Source organism: Amphibalanus amphitrite, unplaced genomic scaffold, assembly GCF_019059575.1.
Source record: "Amphibalanus amphitrite isolate SeventyFive unplaced genomic scaffold, NRLGWU_Aamphi_draft 001584F_arrow, whole genome shotgun sequence".
NCBI classification, from domain to species: Eukaryota; Metazoa; Arthropoda; class Thecostraca; order Balanomorpha; family Balanidae; genus Amphibalanus; species Amphibalanus amphitrite.
Genome location: NW_024883077.1, coordinates 79,351 through 96,224, shown reverse-complemented (window position 1 = coordinate 96,224; position 16,874 = coordinate 79,351). Strand labels below are relative to the sequence as shown.

The 16,874-nt window shown below is 44.5% G+C and overlaps 1 protein-coding gene across 1 annotated transcript in view; it reads left to right on the top strand.

Annotated features, from left to right (window-relative positions):
* The window catches only part of LOC122373991, an 84,148-nt gene that overhangs the window by 13,130 nt on the left and 54,144 nt on the right, over positions 1–16,874 (top strand). The window contains exons 4-5 of the mRNA XM_043352481.1: positions 3,288–3,313; positions 3,351–3,431. Coding sequence (XP_043208416.1) covers positions 3,288–3,313; positions 3,351–3,431 — 107 coding nt within the window. The remainder of the gene's footprint in view (positions 1–3,287; positions 3,314–3,350; positions 3,432–16,874) is intronic.

Below are 16,874 nucleotides of genomic sequence, written 5' to 3'. Positions count from 1 at the left end.
GAATAATTTTTATTTAGAAGATATTGTTGTCTAAACATTGCAGAAACGTGCATGCTCGTCAATCTAGCAGTGGATTGATATTCGCGAATCTGCTGCTGGTAGACACAAGACCAGCATTCACGGTTTCCGAATGTGCCGTTTTGGTATGAAATAAAAGTTAGCCTATTTTGTTTAGAAATTTTGTCCGAATGGTTGAATGGGTGGCTTTGGGCCCGGACTGATTTAGCCCAGACTAATTTTAGCCCTTCCCACTCCAAATTCGGTCCAAATTTTGATATAATATGCAAGGAAAACTTTTCACATCCACTCTCTGAGACAATGCATGGTCTTCAGGACGGTGCAAGCATGGTCTCCATCCTGCTGAAACCACTGCTGTTTGATGGTGTCGGCACAGCTGCGCTGCGGCGAGCGGAAGAACCATTAGAAAATACCATTAGAAAAAAAAAAACTGGAGGATCCTCGACCACCTCTCTTGGTTTATCGTCACAGAATTTCCGCTATCGTCCTCAGGACCTCAAAGGACAGGGAGCCAAGATATGCATGCCCTGTACGCATATTACACTTTTTCTGGCGTTTTGCCGGTTGTGACGAAACTATGAATGAGTTCAGAGATAGGGCAAGATGATAGGGTCTTCTTAGGGTCGAAAACTGAGCGGTATTTACGCTTTGTTCCAATGACGGACCCTCTCTTCGAGTCGAAATTCGACCACTTCAGTTTTCTGCTTACCTACTGTTCGGTGTAGTCATCATCAAAAAGAGGAAAGATCCTTCCTCGCTGCATGAATGTTGGGAGACGTCACCCCCTCGGCTCTTAAGTTGGGGACAATCGCCCTCGCTCCCCCCCCCCCCATATTCCCGGGTCTATGAGCTGATTGGCAAGGCGATAAACGAGCTGATTGGCGTTTCCACCCGAGCTTGAGCATGATAGGGTCTGTTCCAGTGGTTGCTCAAACCTCCTCTAAGCTCTTATAGCCAGTGAAGGCTTTCAACACCATTAGCGTCGCCACGGGGGGGAGGGCAAGCGGGGCAGTTTGCTTCCCCCAACCTCCGACCGAGTACCCCTGAGATGGATGCAGATCCCATGAGATTTTGGAGTTGGCAAAAAATGGGGGTAGTTTTCGAGAATGGCTGTAAACTCCACACCAACTTTGAAAACGTTTCTACACCCATGGCTATCTTAGCCTTTTTCTGAAACCAAAAAGACTTGCAATATAGATGTGTTCTTCAATCTTGTCCAAGAGCTCTGATGTTTACTTGCTTTCTGACAGTTAATCACACTTCTTCAGCACACAAGTAAGGTACCGTAAACGGGGGTGACTTTGCCATGTTTTCAACTTTAGACGCTTGTATTATTTAAACTTGTTAACTTATTTGGATGACGCTATGTTCAAAACACGGATGAAGATTACCTCTTTGGGTTTTGCTATTATTGTATTTATAGCTTGCCTAAGAGTCGTGGCAAAGTTAAACTGAAAAAGGGGTGTCTTTGCCACCATGCCAAATAATGTTTTTTAACACTAACAAATATTTTTTAAACATTTTTGTTCAATGTATGGGGAAGGGCCACCATCCCTAATTGTTTAATGGGAAGAAATAAAGCAATTCGAGGTTTTTTTGCTCTTAAATGATGTACAAAAAGGGAGAGATACATTACTTTTTATAATACATTACATTTGTTGAAAATAATTGACATCTGATAGTAAATAGAAATTGAGAAATGGTTCAGAACAGATAGATAAGCAAAAGTATTATTGTATCGGTACTCTAGGACCTTGCCGCTTTCTTCCAGTGGCATTGAGAGGAACAGAAAGTGGACGTTCTTGCGTCAACTCACCGGCACTTTTATTATTAGCGTTTTGATTTATAAAATGGTACATATTTCTTCAGCCAGTCTTATTAGCAAACTCAGTAGTTGTAGATGATCTTGGCTGTGCTGAAAAGTTGGGCCCAGCTTCATCCATTTTTTGATTTTGGTAATTTTTGCCGTTCTATACTCCCACTGCGCATTCCTGTGCTAATTTTCAACATATAAACTTTTAGTTTTTAAAAACCAGTTTGGAGATCAAAATGATGCTACATTAAAAAAAAATATTTTGAATTGCATCGCATAAGTATTTCATTTTTGCATTGATAATATGGTGGCAAAGTCACCCCATGTGGCCTGCAATTCACTTGGAAAAATCGCCACCAAAAATTTCAGCTAAATGAAGTGACAAATGGCAATTTTGTTGGATATGCCAATTTAACAATCTTGTCATGATCAACCATACCAAGTTTCAGCATCGGAGTTGGTCTAAAACATGGCTAGATAATGAAAAGTTTGGACATCTTCAAATTTGACCATTTCAATGGCTCCAATAAAATGAAGCCCAGTTAGGTATTTAGTGGTAACTTATCTCTCAGTGTTGGTTATATTGGAAGGCCCATCAATTATCTTTCATTTGTGCATACAAATTATTACATTCTTTGTAAAATATCACTGGAGATCTCCCTAGAGCATTTTTTCGAGAAGCATGGAAAAGTCACCCCGCAAGGCAAAGTCACCCCCGTTTACGGTAATGGATTGTGCCATGATTATTTCCGATTTCCATATAAAACGTTTAAGAATCAAGTAAATTAAGCCTAAAGCAAGCACAAACAATGCTTGCTAGCAGCTGCGCCAGACATTTAAAAATGCGCAAATTATCCGTATTTTTCGGGCTGCCGGCGTAAAGGGAATTATCCGTTCCTGAACGGATTTTTACGCTAAGTACACCGCGCTGCTCATGTACAGCCCTCAGCAGACTGCGTGGTAGGTATTCTTTTTTCGACAAAACCGACAATAACTCAAAGGCTATGCTATCAGTCGGTCGGAACTCACTACAAATAGATGCGTCTTGCTCCACTCTTTCGACTGGGTCTATCATTAAACGAATTATACGCCTTGTGTGGCAACAAAATGCAAAAGTTTGTTTTGGGGGCAAATATAAACTTTTGGGTTTTGTTGCCAAACTGGATGGAAAATGAATGCTATGATAATGCCAGTCTAAGGTGCGGAGTTTCGCGTCTTGCTGTTACAATTTCCGAGTGACCGATAGCATAGTATTCGCGCTATTCTCGGTTTTGTCGAAAAAAGAATACCTACCACGCAGTTTGCAGAGGGCTGTGCATGGAGCCACCGAAACGCATTTTTCCGTTTCCCGGCTAATCGGATATTTCCGTTTAGGCTGAACGCTCATGTAAACAGGGTAAGTGTGTGTGGTCGCGGTATAGTTCACTGCTGTGGACCGGCGCTCGTCTGCTCCCAGTGTGTGTGTCTGTGTGGTCGCTGGAGGTATGTGTCATTGACGGGATTGCTTTGTCGGCGGCAGGGCGGCAGCGGTGCCGAGGACGGCGCGGCCGACGAGCGCACGACGCCGGCCGACTCGCCGCAGCTCGCCGAGCCGGCCCAGGTATGGCGCGCGGTGGCTGCAACCGTGCCGCTCACTTGGCACGGGCTTCAGACGTGGCTAGGGAGAGGGGCTGGCCATCGGTAGCCGGCGGCTCTACGAACGAACCTAGCTAGCCGTTAGAAGAGATATTTTAGTACCTTTCGCGTAAATGGTACCACAGGGGGCTAGTCGTGTAAGGTACGTCTCTCGCGAGATTAAAGGTAGTGTGCCACCTTTGAAAGATTTCCCATTTTATTTTTCCTAGGATAAGAAGCTTCTGTTTTTACCTAATATCGCAAAAAAAATCAAAAATGGGCCTGGAATAGTGCCTTTTTCGCCTAAAAGTTTATCGGTTTTTCGATATGTATAACAACTAGAGGTGGCAAAACTGGAAAATTTTGGGACCCGGACCCGGACCCGGTCTGACTGGCACATTTCTGGAACCGGTCAGACCCGGTCTAAGTCAGCGTTGGAACCAGATGGACCCGTTCCCGAAATTCATTATGAAAATTGTGTACAGTTGTAGGTATAGCAAGAAGAAAATAGTTTCTATCCAATTGGGCAAACTTGTGTTGCAAAGTAAAAAACGCATGCCATGGTCATTTCACTTCGCTTCACAGTTTGTATTTTAGAACCAGATTCAGATCATATTTAAGAATATAAGAAGCAAGTAAACCAATGAATTTCATGCTAACCTAAGCCACTTTTACTACAGCTGCTAAAAATGATGTGAACTGGGGATCCATGGTGATGGAGCAGTGCTGGTGCCTTCACCAGGGTCAGAACTCAGAACCTGACATCAACATGGAACAGGATAACCATACTGATACATAACTTTTCTAATATTCTTGGTAAAAGATATTCGCTTTTAGAATTAAATTCATTAGTCCTTACAAATATTATCAACTATACTAGGCCCCAAACGAGAAAACATTCAAAATCAAAATAGAAACATCAAAACTTTGTGAGGTCCGCCAGAAATGTCGACACGATAGCAATGCAAGGACAAAACAGGCGTTAAATCACTGCAAAATTTTGTTGGGGTTAAAGTACTACAAAATCGTAATGGCAATAAACTTTTAAGCACTGCAACTGGCAAGGTTCCGATCATGACTTAAGTGCCAATTTATTAACGTAGAAAACAAACTACATTTTGTTGTTAGTACCTAGATATAGAATAAATACCAAGGGTTCTGAGACTTACCTGATTTCTTCCCAAACGTGTTCCAAAATTGTAACCTTTTTGCAGTAGATTAGCGTGCGTAAGGCATAGCATATATGACGCTCAAATGCGCCATTTTCACGTCAACACGGAATCATTGGCCTTGGAGAAGGGCATTGGTAATGACTCAGTTTTTTTTTTGCCAGCTGCTGCCGTATGGTGGCGCTAGTAAAGCGCTATATGTATAATGCACTCTGCTAGCGCCACCATGCGGCGCCAGTTGGCTAAAAATCTGATCAATACTACGGTTTCTGGAGAATGCCTTGGATTCATTTTTAGCTTTATGGATTTATGCAAGGGCATGTTGGTTTTATGAGTTGTCTTCTGGCCGTGATAGAAATCATTTCAAAGCTGTTTGAGTTATGAAATGCTTTTGAATATCAAACATGAACTCCGATTTCTGGTGGGCATAGTGACTTTGGTATGTCAATGTCATTGAAATGGCAGGTAAGAACTAAGAATGCCACTGGTCAGCCTTGCTTCAATTGGATTTGTGTCCATTTATAAATGGATTTCAATCATACCTACTTACCTACATATGTCATTGGTATTTGATTTCTACAGCTCAAAATATTGTTAGGTGTGGTACAGCAAACTGAATGGAAGTGATGCGTACAAACATTTGGTGAAATATTTTCTGGATTGCCAGCACTTAGAACTTGTATATTTTGTTGTAGGTGACAAGATAAGAAATTGAAGCAAGACTGACCAGTATGCTACAGAATAGGTAGCCCAATCTGCAGGAATATTAAAATTCAAAAGTGGAATTGGGACTTATGGACTGGAAACTGCATCAATTATGTTTTACAAAGCATAAAAGATATTAACATTTACCATAAAGCACAGGGGAATGATAGGACCCGGTTGGACCCGGCCAAAAATTTTGGGGGACCCGGTCTGGACCCATCCGGGTCCAGACCGGGTCCATAGACCGGGTCCCCGGGTCCACATTTTGCCACCTCTAATAACAACTGTAGTGGGCTGACCTGCAAACAGGCGTCGGCAACAATCGCGAATGCGGCGCACATGTGACAATAAGCAAAGGTCATTATAGAGTTACGGCGTACGGGAATGAGTTATCAGCTGTCTAATCGTAGACAACACAATGTCGAGCCTTAAACTGTAAGCCTGTATTGGTATTGTTTACTTATTTGGCTGTCGATCATTATTTATGGTTTGAAATATGATTTTATGTAAAATAATTGATATGAAAAAGCCGTCTCTTAAGTTATGACCTCATTTCACCACACGCAAGTGGCAGAAATGACAATGATCAGCTGACGCATTTTTCTTGGCCGAAGTCAGAGCGCGCGGCCCGACGCACCACCACCGCACCACAAAGTATGAGCAGAAGCCGCGCCCAAAGCCAGGGCCCCGGTAACGTGAGGTAGCCGAGTCGGGGCAGCGTGCGCTGACCCAAGCCGGGGCCGCAGCTTTGGGCGCGGTCTACCGCATCCCCGCGGGCAGCCCCGGGCTATCACATGACACCGGGAGGACGCGCGGCCCCGGCTTGGGTCAGCGCACGCTGCCCCGACTCGGCTACCTCACGTTACCGGGGCCCTGGCTTTGGGCGCGGTCTACCGCACCACCTAACAGGCGTGTTCGAAACCGCAGGAGATGATGATGAACGGGTTTATCGAAACTTGATTGGATGAGCATATCGGTAATAGCGATTTCAGTGTGTGCATTTATTGTTCATAGTGGTGTGAAATGTGGTTGGGGTACGACCGACAACCCGTCGGGGCGAATTTCGCACTGGGGTACTCAAAATTTGAAGAATTTAAGACGTTTCCATGAGTTTTGAAGGTATGGATAAGTTCTAAAAATCCGGTTCTCCTTATCTGGGCCATTAACTCCATACGGTCCAGGAAAGCTGGCACACTACCTTTAAGCGGTAGGTTTTGCACTTTAACATTTCCGGTTATATCTCAGAAACTAATCTATCTACGATGATGCCATTTTACACGATCATGGCCGCCTTGTTACCCAACAAGTCGATCGCATCCTCAACATTTAGAAGATATAGCCTGAAATATACTATTTTGTAGGTGCAAAACCTACCGCTAAAACCCGCGAGACCCGTACAGTCCTTCCTTTACCATTTAAGGCATTCAGTTTCGGAGATTATCTGGTTTAACCCTCCAATCGTTGTCTTTTCGAAAGTGTGGCCCTGTCTGTGCCTGTTCCTGTCCGGTGTCCACTCGGGTGTTTGTGCCAAGCATCGGGCCTTCAAAGTAGGACATAAAATCATGATTCCAGGTGCCAGTGGTAGGGTTAAATGACCACGGGCTCAGCCACAAAGGGGGGGGGGGGTCACGGGGCCCGCAGGACCCCCAGCCAATTTAGCTAGGGGTTTAGACCCCCACACCCCACCCAATATTCCGGATGCCTATAATCTTGTTTTGGCATGTAAATGATTTAATCATTAACAAAATGCATCTGACCGGTTCAAATACTTTTGAATCATGCTGAGTTAGGATATTATTGATGACACTGGTGCAGCTTTGCATCAGTGACCCGCTGAAAGGTCATCCGAGGTCAGCCATTGAACACACAACAATTTTTTTTTGCTGTACCTTTTGATCTAATAGAGAAAGAGACGTGGAACAGGCAACATTGTGTTTGTTTTGCCCTAGCGCCAGTTCGCTTTGAATTTCGATTTTGATGACCTAAGGTCAGTTCAATTTCTTGACCATTAAAAGTCAATTGGGAAAAAATCAGCTCCCTTATTTTTACACTAAAACGCATCGGAATCGCCTAATATACCATGAGTGACTTCATATAGATCAAATTTGACCACTTTGAGACCTTGTTTGCCCTTGGGCAATTGTAAGGGCATGTGACGTCATTATAGGTCACCAAAGGTTTTTGCTAATAATTACTTACAGGTTTAAGATACAGCGGCGCGGATAGACTCATTGTGTTCAGCTCGTCAAGGCGCATCGAATGATGTGTATGATGACCTTGAGGTCACATGACCTAAGGTCAACTTTGACCTTGACGTGTAAGGTCAACATACATATGTTTCGATGCGGATCGACGAGAGGATCACGATGGTGCTACATATCAGTTGGTTCTTAGCTAGGATACGTCGAAAGTTATCCGAGAAAAACATACAGGGTATCCCATAAGTTCGTTCTCACATTATATTTGCATCATGCATGTAAAACGGAGTAGGTACATTGCGTTTTGATATGTGTATGACCCCTCATTGTGCTCCAAATTTCATAGGCAAACACATGAATGCATGCTGCGGCATGCCAACCGGCATGTTTGGCAGCATAGCACCCCCAGCCTCATCAAAACATTCCCAGCTGACTCAAGGCCCTCAATAATCAGTATTTTCTTCTCCAGTAATCTCCAGTAATAATAATTTTCTTCTGTAATGAGCTCAGTGAATCATGCAAATACTATGCTTACTCAATTCAGTGACTAAGAGTGACATTGAATAAATTACCACAAATTAAGATGCATGATATTTGTGTTTATATTACATCTGATATTATGGTGCTTGGGACTAAGTAAGATATCCAATCTAACATAAATGAAGGTTGGCAAACAATGTCAATGGCTGTAAAATTTATCGACATTCACAACACCATACCATACCATACTTAGTTCCTCTGTTTGGGTAAAACATACAAGCATGTATAAGCAGCCGCCAACCTAACAATATCCAATTTTCTGTAATATTCTAAAAGTTCAGTACAACCTGGGCCAATGAATCAAGTAGGACATGGTGACAGAGAGATCCCATAGCTGCCCAGTGTTCGGGCGTACTGGAAAGCCTCACGCCGGAAGGACGTGGAAGGGTGGTAAAAGTCCACCGACGGACCTTGTGACAAAAATTGATTGCACAACCGAGGAATATGCACAGAAAGACAGTTCTTTACGGTGTTCACTCTCCCGAAGGAGACATGAAACAAGCCCGTGCGGCGGTTACGCCTCCCAGGCACATTGACCCTCGCCGGCACAGGCCAATTTGCGTCCTTCGACGGCACAAGGGGGGGTGGTACGACCCCCCCTCGCGTTTGGCCCCTGATCGAGCTAGAGCTTCGAGGAAAAAACGAGCGTGCTGCCCGTCACGAGAGGAAGCCGATGATATCCAATTTTTAGGTCCTAGATCATCGGCCGACCTTTCAGGTCAGGTCAAGTCAATGACCCAAAAGTCGGGAAAACCGGGACCTGTTAGCGTTAAGTGTGGCTGCTATGGGGTTTTCTGGGGTGCTGATCACGAATATCGTGTTAGTTTTGATCACAGATGATGTCTTTGGGCATTTAGACCAGGTCGGGTCAGGTCAGGTCAGGTCAACCGGTAGGGGTCGTGACGGGTATTCGTAGAACGTGTCAACCGCCTCTGACAGCTTCGTAGCATTTTACAAAGGCACCAAAACTTCTTCGTAAATGTTGAAATGGTTGATAAATTCGAGTTCAGCTAAAAAAAAAACTATCCTAGAAACATGTAAAACTCGAAAAAGTGAACCGAGGTCACCAAAGGTCAGTGACCTGACCTGACCATCAGGTGACCTTGACATCCACCATGCATGGGAGCAACATCAGATCACATGTTTGAAGGTTTGAAACCACGAATAGCTTGCAAACGCGCGGCTAAAGCGAGCCGACATACGCCGAACCGCGATTCCGGCCAAACATGGTCTCGGAAAGTAGGTCACAGGTCAAAGGTCATTTAGCTCAGGGTCATGAAATTTTTAGGAATGATGTAAAATTGATCAATGCGAGGGTACTTTAGGTTTCGTCGCGATCGGCCGCTTTTTACGCGGGTTATTCGCGAAAAACCGAGGGGGGAAGGTTGCATCAACCCCCCGTGCTGGCGAGGGTTAAGGCCAAACATCGATACCAGGTAAGCGCAGTCGTTACGGTGGTGAAGGAGTTGGTACAAGAACATGACATCGGTGTGAATGAGGCGGGCTTTGGTGGACTCAGTTTTAAAGGTTTGCAGTAGACTACGATAGTCCATAGGACAGTTCCTCTGCGTTTTAGCCCCTAGCCACATGAGAAAGCAGTGCTGTAGCCGCTCCAGCCGTACCAGGTGGGACTGGGCTGCACCGCTCCAAATGACACTTCCGTATTGGAGGACGGACCTAACATGAGCATTGAACGCGCATAGTATCGCCCTGTGCTCGAGACGCACTGGAGGTGGACAAGCTGGCATCTCCATGCTCCTCATGAGGAGCCCCAGCATCCGGCAGCAAATCTATGACTTTCGTTTATTGAAATCAATGTGCTATTTATAAATATTTTTAATCAAATTAAATCATTTTTGAGTAAATAAATGTAAATATAGCTCGGCAAGTATAGCGTTATTATTTAACCCTCGCCGGCACAGGAGTGGGGGGGGGGTTGATGCAACCCCCTAAGGTTTTTCGCGAATAACTCGCGTAAAAAGCGGCCGATCGCGACGAAACTTTCAGTACCCTCGCATTGATCAATTTTACACATACTCTAAAAATTTCATGACCCTGACCGAAATGACCTTTGACCTGTGACCTACTTTCCGAGACCATGTTTGGCCGGAATCGCGATTCGGCGTATGTCGGCTTGCCTTAGCCGCGCTTTTGCAAGTTTTTCGTGGTTTCAAACGTTCAAACATGTGATTTGATGTTGCTCCCATGCATTAGGGTGGATGTCAAGGTCACCTGAAGATCAGGTCAGGTCATTTACCTTTGGTGACCTCGGTTCACTTTTTCGAGTTTTACATGTTTCTAGGCTAGTTTTTCGAGCTGAATTCGAATTTAGCAACCATTTGAACATTTACGAAGTAGTTTTGGTGCCTTCGTAACATGTTACGAAGCTGTCAGAGGCGGTTGACACGTACTACAAATACCCGTCACGGCCCCTACCGGTTGACCTGACCTGACCTGACCCGACCTGGTCTAAATGCTTAAAGATATCATCTGTGATCAAAACTAACACGATATTCGTGATCAGCACCCCGGAAACCCCTAGCAGCCACACTTTACGACTTTCTAACAGGTCACGATTTTCCCGACTTTTGGGTCATTGACTTGACCTGGAAGGTCAACCGATGACCTAGGACCTTAAAATTGGGTATCATCGGCTTTCTCTCGTGACGGGCAACACGCTCGTTTTTTTCCGCGAAGCTCTAGCTCGATCAGAGGCCAAACGCGAGGGGGGTCCCCCCCTCCCTTGTGCCATCGAAGGACGCAGAATGGCCTGTGCCGGCGAGGTTTAAAGGGACTATCCCACCTTTAACATGGGGTTTGAGTTGAGATAGCCAAGTTTTCGGCGAGGTTCAGAAACCACTATCTATCTAGGTTGCAACCCCCGCGGCCTCTTGGTGTTGAAGAAATTCGTTCCCTTCATTTGAAAATGGGCCTTGTACGTACAAGGCCCTATCTTCAACATGGAGCGACCGTTAGTGTGACGTCACCTCGTTTAGTCATTCTGATTTAAATGGGTTTGTTCGTTGAAAAATCGCTTAAAACTTGGTCTGAACTTTGTTGTGGTGCCTACAGAGTAAAAAGAATCAGCTTTATGACAGTAATATGGCCTGGGGAAAGAGGTAATTTTGGGCTGTGACGTCACATATTTGAAAGTTTGTGTTTGGAATATGAGAAGCCTAAGATGTTTAATGAAAAATAAATGCCAGAACCGTGTTCCTGGTCATTCAATCCATAAAGTCGGGCACAATTTAACTGGTTTTAACAACATTTTAGAAGGTGGGATAGTCCCTTTAAGTTCCAGGAACAAAATGCAATATTTCACGAGAACCATGTCCGGAGAGTAACCATCGAGCCTGTCCCGTCAGGCGTCATGTTGGATAGCCCTCAATATAAGCTCATTCGTGCAGAGCTATGCAGACCAGGCTGCCTAAGCGCGGACCTACCAAAAGTCCGGTAGGGCCTGAATTTAAAATTTTAAACCCAGCGTGTTCTGTAATATGTTCAAAAATTTCCGTGATTATGAATGCATTGGGTGAGCCAAAATTGTTTTACAGTGGCGCTATTAACCCTCGCCCGCACATGGGGGTGGGGTGGTTGCCACCCCCCCCCCCCCCAGGTAGTCTTTCTGCTCTGCACTCAACATTTTTAGAGCTAAAAGGCTGATTTTTCGTATAGCTGCTCCTCTATCCTTTCTTGATGTCCACTGAAAATTTCAAGTTTCTCTGATTTTTGGTTTCGGAGATATGACCTTGTTTTTCAGGTCATGTCATGACCCAAATGGCCAATTCTCAACATCTTGCGCTTGCCATGGGCCTTGTGAGCTTTTGACACCCTGATTTCGGCCTTTTTTGCCAGTCTTACCTCCCACCGATCATGGAACATGTTGTTCGACGATGTACAGGGGTCAAGGTCAGGTTCAAGGTCAACCTAGGTCATCTAAGATAATTGCGTTTTAGGCAAGCTGAATTTACTTTTTGTGAAGTTTTTTGACTGCATTTTTGGTAAAAGCTTCTCAGACCATGATTTCATGTAATATGGACCCAAAAACAATCGGTGCACACATCAGTATACACACAGACACATACAGACATACAAACACATATAATTGACCTTGACCTAACTTGACCTGAAATGACCTCAGCAGCAAAATTATGGTCGGGTAGTGTGACAAAGAGGTTCTAGCTGGCTTGGCACCAGAAAACAGCATCGTCATCGGTATTTGATAAGCAGCGCACTTGATATCCAACGGTGACCCAAAACAGCAATATTTTTTAGTTTGACCTGACCTGGAAGGTCAATGACTGACCTGAGAAGGTAAAACTGGGTATCATTGGATTCGTCTCTTCCCAAAGAATCTTTTTGGTCTTTACTGCTAAGCTCTATCTCCAACAGGAACGAAATGGCGCGGGGGGTGGCAACCCCCCCCCCCATGTGCGTTCTAGGATGGGAAAATGGCATGTGCGGGCGAGGGTTAAAACAAGCTCTCGAATCGATTTAACATACCTAATTTCTTGCATGATGCCTGAATCCTGATACAGTAAAAAAGAACAGCTGAAAAAAGACCTACGAAAAATATGGCACGCCTTTCTGAAAGCTATTGAGCACCCCCAATGATTTTTGGAAAACTACACCCATGGTAGTGTAGGGTAGGTTAGGGTAGGGTAGGGTAGGGTAGGGTGGTGTAGGGGTAGGGTAGGGTAGGGTATGGTAGGGTAGTGTAGGGGTAGGGTAGGGTAGTGTAGGTTAGGTTAGGGTAGGGTAGGGTAGTGTAGGGGTAGAGTAGGGTAGGGTAGGGTATAGGGTAGGGGTAGGGTAGGGTAGGGGTAGGGTAGGGTAGGGGTAGGGTAGGGTAGGGTAGGGGTAGGGTTAAGTTCAAAAAGGGCCTAACATACAAAACACTTGAACACCCCGCACTATCACCAACCCTTACAGTTTAATTAAAAACAGCTACCCAAATCTATCCAAATAATACATCTAAAAATACAAGTCAATCACCCAAACAAATGCACCCGTAACATAACATAAATCAAAACATACAGTTATCGCGTAAACCTGTACCTCTAGTCTACTATTATAAATCTTAAAAAGTCCGCCGCCGTCGGGGTTACGCCGTCGGCGTGACGCCCAAAAACGGCTATTGCGGCGCCGTCGATTGACGCAGGAGGGTGAAATTTTCACGACTCGTGCACTGAGAGAAATTTTGACTCCCTTTAGGAGAGTTATCGAGAGTTACCAAAAACGACTCCCTAAAACTCCAGGCAGCTACTCCCCTTTACTCTCCCTCATAACTCTCACTGGAACTCTTCATCACTCTCCTCCATTACTCTTCATAACTCTCTCGACCCATCACTACTCCCCTCTACTACTCCCCCTAGAACTCTTCATTACTCCACATTACTCCCCCCACGTAACTCCCGATAACTCCTCATTACTCTCCCACGGAACTCTCGCGTGAACTCCCCATTACTCTCTCACGGAACTCTCCCGTGAACTCCCCATTACTCCCCCACGTAACTGCCCATTACACCCCTCGTAAACCCTTATTACTCTGCCTCTCTCGAAACTGATGCGAATAGAACGAACCATTTATTGACATTTTCATTTGTGAAGTTCAATCTTACACGTGTATCTTCGTCACAAAACGTGAACAATAATTCATCTAACTGACCAGTTGCGCCTCTTATCTATAATGTGATAAAGAACCAGCTGGGGCATTCCACGATAGATCGTACCTGGCCCGTCACCCTCATCTCTCAGATTTTAATGAAAATCGGTCCTAGGGGTAATCATAGGCCCCAAAGACGCCTGGCAAAATATCAGACTTCTCAGATCAAAACTTTTTGAGCTATATTGCATTACATTTTTTAACTTCGGTTTGTAACGGTGAGTTTGATGGCCTATAACTCAAGAACGGGTTAAGCAACCAACAAAAAGTAAACAACACTTAGCTTGCGATGAATCAAAAATTAATATTACTATTTAAAAATTCCAAAGAAAAAATTTCATTGTTGAGCAAAAACCCTAATCTTTTTTCATTTGCCTCTAATAACTTTTGGGACCAAAATTTTTCACATTTTTATTTTTTCAAAAGAAACTTTATCTCATTGCAAATCGACATGCAAAAAATTAGAAAGGTGTTCTTTCTATAAGTTCCTCATTTTCCCGCAAACAAAAAGGGTTTCGGAGGGGTTGATACGACCCCAGCACGCCGTTTCGCTTCTAATAGAGCTAGAGCCTCGCGGAAAAAAACGAGCGTGTGTGCCGTTACAAGTCGCAGCGATTGGTACCCGATTTTAAGGTTTCAGGTTAACCGGTAGCGTCTGAGGTCAGGTCAAGTGACTGAAGTTACGGGTTCGGTTTTTAGTAAATAACTTCGCAAAAAATGGCCGCAGAGCCGCGATTTTGGCATCATTGTGTTCGCCTAGCTCAGGTGCATCGAATGGTATACTTTTTGCTAGGGTGAGGTCAACTTAAGTAGTTGACCTCGGGTCAAGGTCAGGTCAGAGCCCCTCAGGTCACAAGCTGGGCAAAGGGTATCATATGGCATATCATTCGATTCGGAAGGTCTTCCCGAGTCCATTGGTGGCTTTCCCGACTCTCTAGCTCCATTTGATCGGGAGTTATTGACGAAAAACTCGTACGACCCTAATGACGTCATAAATGACGTCACGCAAGGTTAACAATGCAAAAGTGAAGCATTAGACTTTGCAAGGAGTGCATGAAATCATGATACCATGTACGTGAGATAGTTTTTGAATCATTCTCGGCGCCAAAATAACAGTTTTTATATTTTCCCATTGATTTATAACAATGATGTCACGTGACCGACCTGACCTCATGTAACCTTAAAAAATTCCCAAATATACAAGTTGTGAGACCTCTGGAGGACACCATGTATGCGTCCTGTAACTTTTATCTCGGACAGCTATGGTCATTGGCGTCCAAAACAATGTCAGAACCAAACAGCCTTTTTCACCCTCGCGCTAATAGGAAAGAGGGTTGGATTAACCCTCTTTTCACTTTTTTTTCAGATGAATCAGACTTCAATTGACATTTCAGTAACCTGTGATGTCACTAGGTAGCTTTACCACGCCATTTGTAAGCTCCCCTCCCGAAATCACTATTCGAAACCGTTATCGTGACGTAAAATAAATACATTTATAGAAAGAACACCTTCCTAATTTTTTGCATACTTCTTAACAATAAGCCAAATATTTTTTTAAAGAAATAAAAATTTAAAAAAAATTTGGTCCCAAAGTCCAAAAAATACAAATGAAAGAAAACTCGATATGTCATATATCAAAAAGAGCGTATTTTTCGAAATTTCAAAAATACATATTAATCTCTGTTTCATTGCAAGTTCAATGTTATATAACATTTGGCATTTGAATAATCTGTCTTAGAGTTACAGCCCGCCAAACTTAGCGCTGCAAAGCAAGATCCAAAAAATGTTATACACCATAACTAAAGAAATACTGACCAGTATAACGCCTTATGGGGCGACTAACGGAGCGAGCGAGAGGGTGGGCCTTGCACGTGCGAAATTGCGAGGGGGTACCTCCAACTGACTTGTGCACGGCACCCTACTAACCGGTCTCTAGCGATGTGCCAAATTTGGGCACAATCGGCCCAGCCGTTCTCGAGATCTGGAAGCGGCACCCTGCACGTGCGCACGTGCAAAATGGGTCCCAACTGACTTGTGCACGGCACCCTACTAACCGGTCCCAAACTGTGTACCAAATTTGAGCGCAATCGGTCGAGCCGTTCTCGAGATCTGGAAACGACCCCTGCACGTGCGCACGTGCAGCAGCACCCCAACTCTGGCACATGGATATGCAGTGCCAAGTGGGTGCCTACCTACATGCCAACTTTGAGCGCAATCGGCCAAGTAGTTACCGAGATATTGCAACAATTGCAAAACTGACACCTCTTCGTTTTGCACGTGGCACGTGCATAAGGGGTCACCCACATGCATCGGGAATAGTCCAATACTTGGTAGAAGGAATGAAGCTACCCTACAAAAATTACCGCATGTAAATCGGTCAAGTGGTTGCTGAGATATAAGCCTCGCAAAAGCGTCCGCACGGCCGGCCGGCCGGCCGCTCATACTCAGAAATTTCCGTTAATCTAAGGAAAGACTCCGCTCGCTTCGCTCGCTCCGTAATCAGATAAGCCTGAAAATGTTACAGGTGGATTCAGAGCCCCTGATTACCCCTGAGACCAATTCTCGTCAAATTCCGAGAGATGAGGGTGTCAAATTGGAAAAAAGTGGTACGATCTATCGTGGAATGCCCCAGCTGTTACGCTGTGCACAGCAAACTCTCACTCTTTATCAAAACATCATGTGAGGCTAAGGCATCCCTTCGACGAAACTCAGCGAATAATCATCGGGCAATGGTATGATTCCAGTACAGAAAAAAAGAAACCCAAAAGCCGGGTAAATCTAAAATGCACAGCACAATGCAGAAGTTGGATTGCTGCATTAAGAACACCGCTTATTTTACGATACCAATTATTTCGTCCGATGGATTATGGAAAGAAGTAGTTACATATCCGTGACATTAAAATAAAAACAGTAATTAACTTCTTAACCCTCGCGGCTCGCATGTGTAGGGGGGGGTCGGATGGACCCCCCTATGGTTTTTCGCGAATAACTCGCGTAAAAAGCGGCCGATCGCAACGAAACTTTCAGTACCCTCACATTGATCACTTTTACACCTACCCTGAAAATTTCATGACCCTGACCCAAATGACCTTTGACCTGTGACCTCTTTTCCGAGACCATGTTTGGCCGGAATCGCGATTCTGCGTATGTCG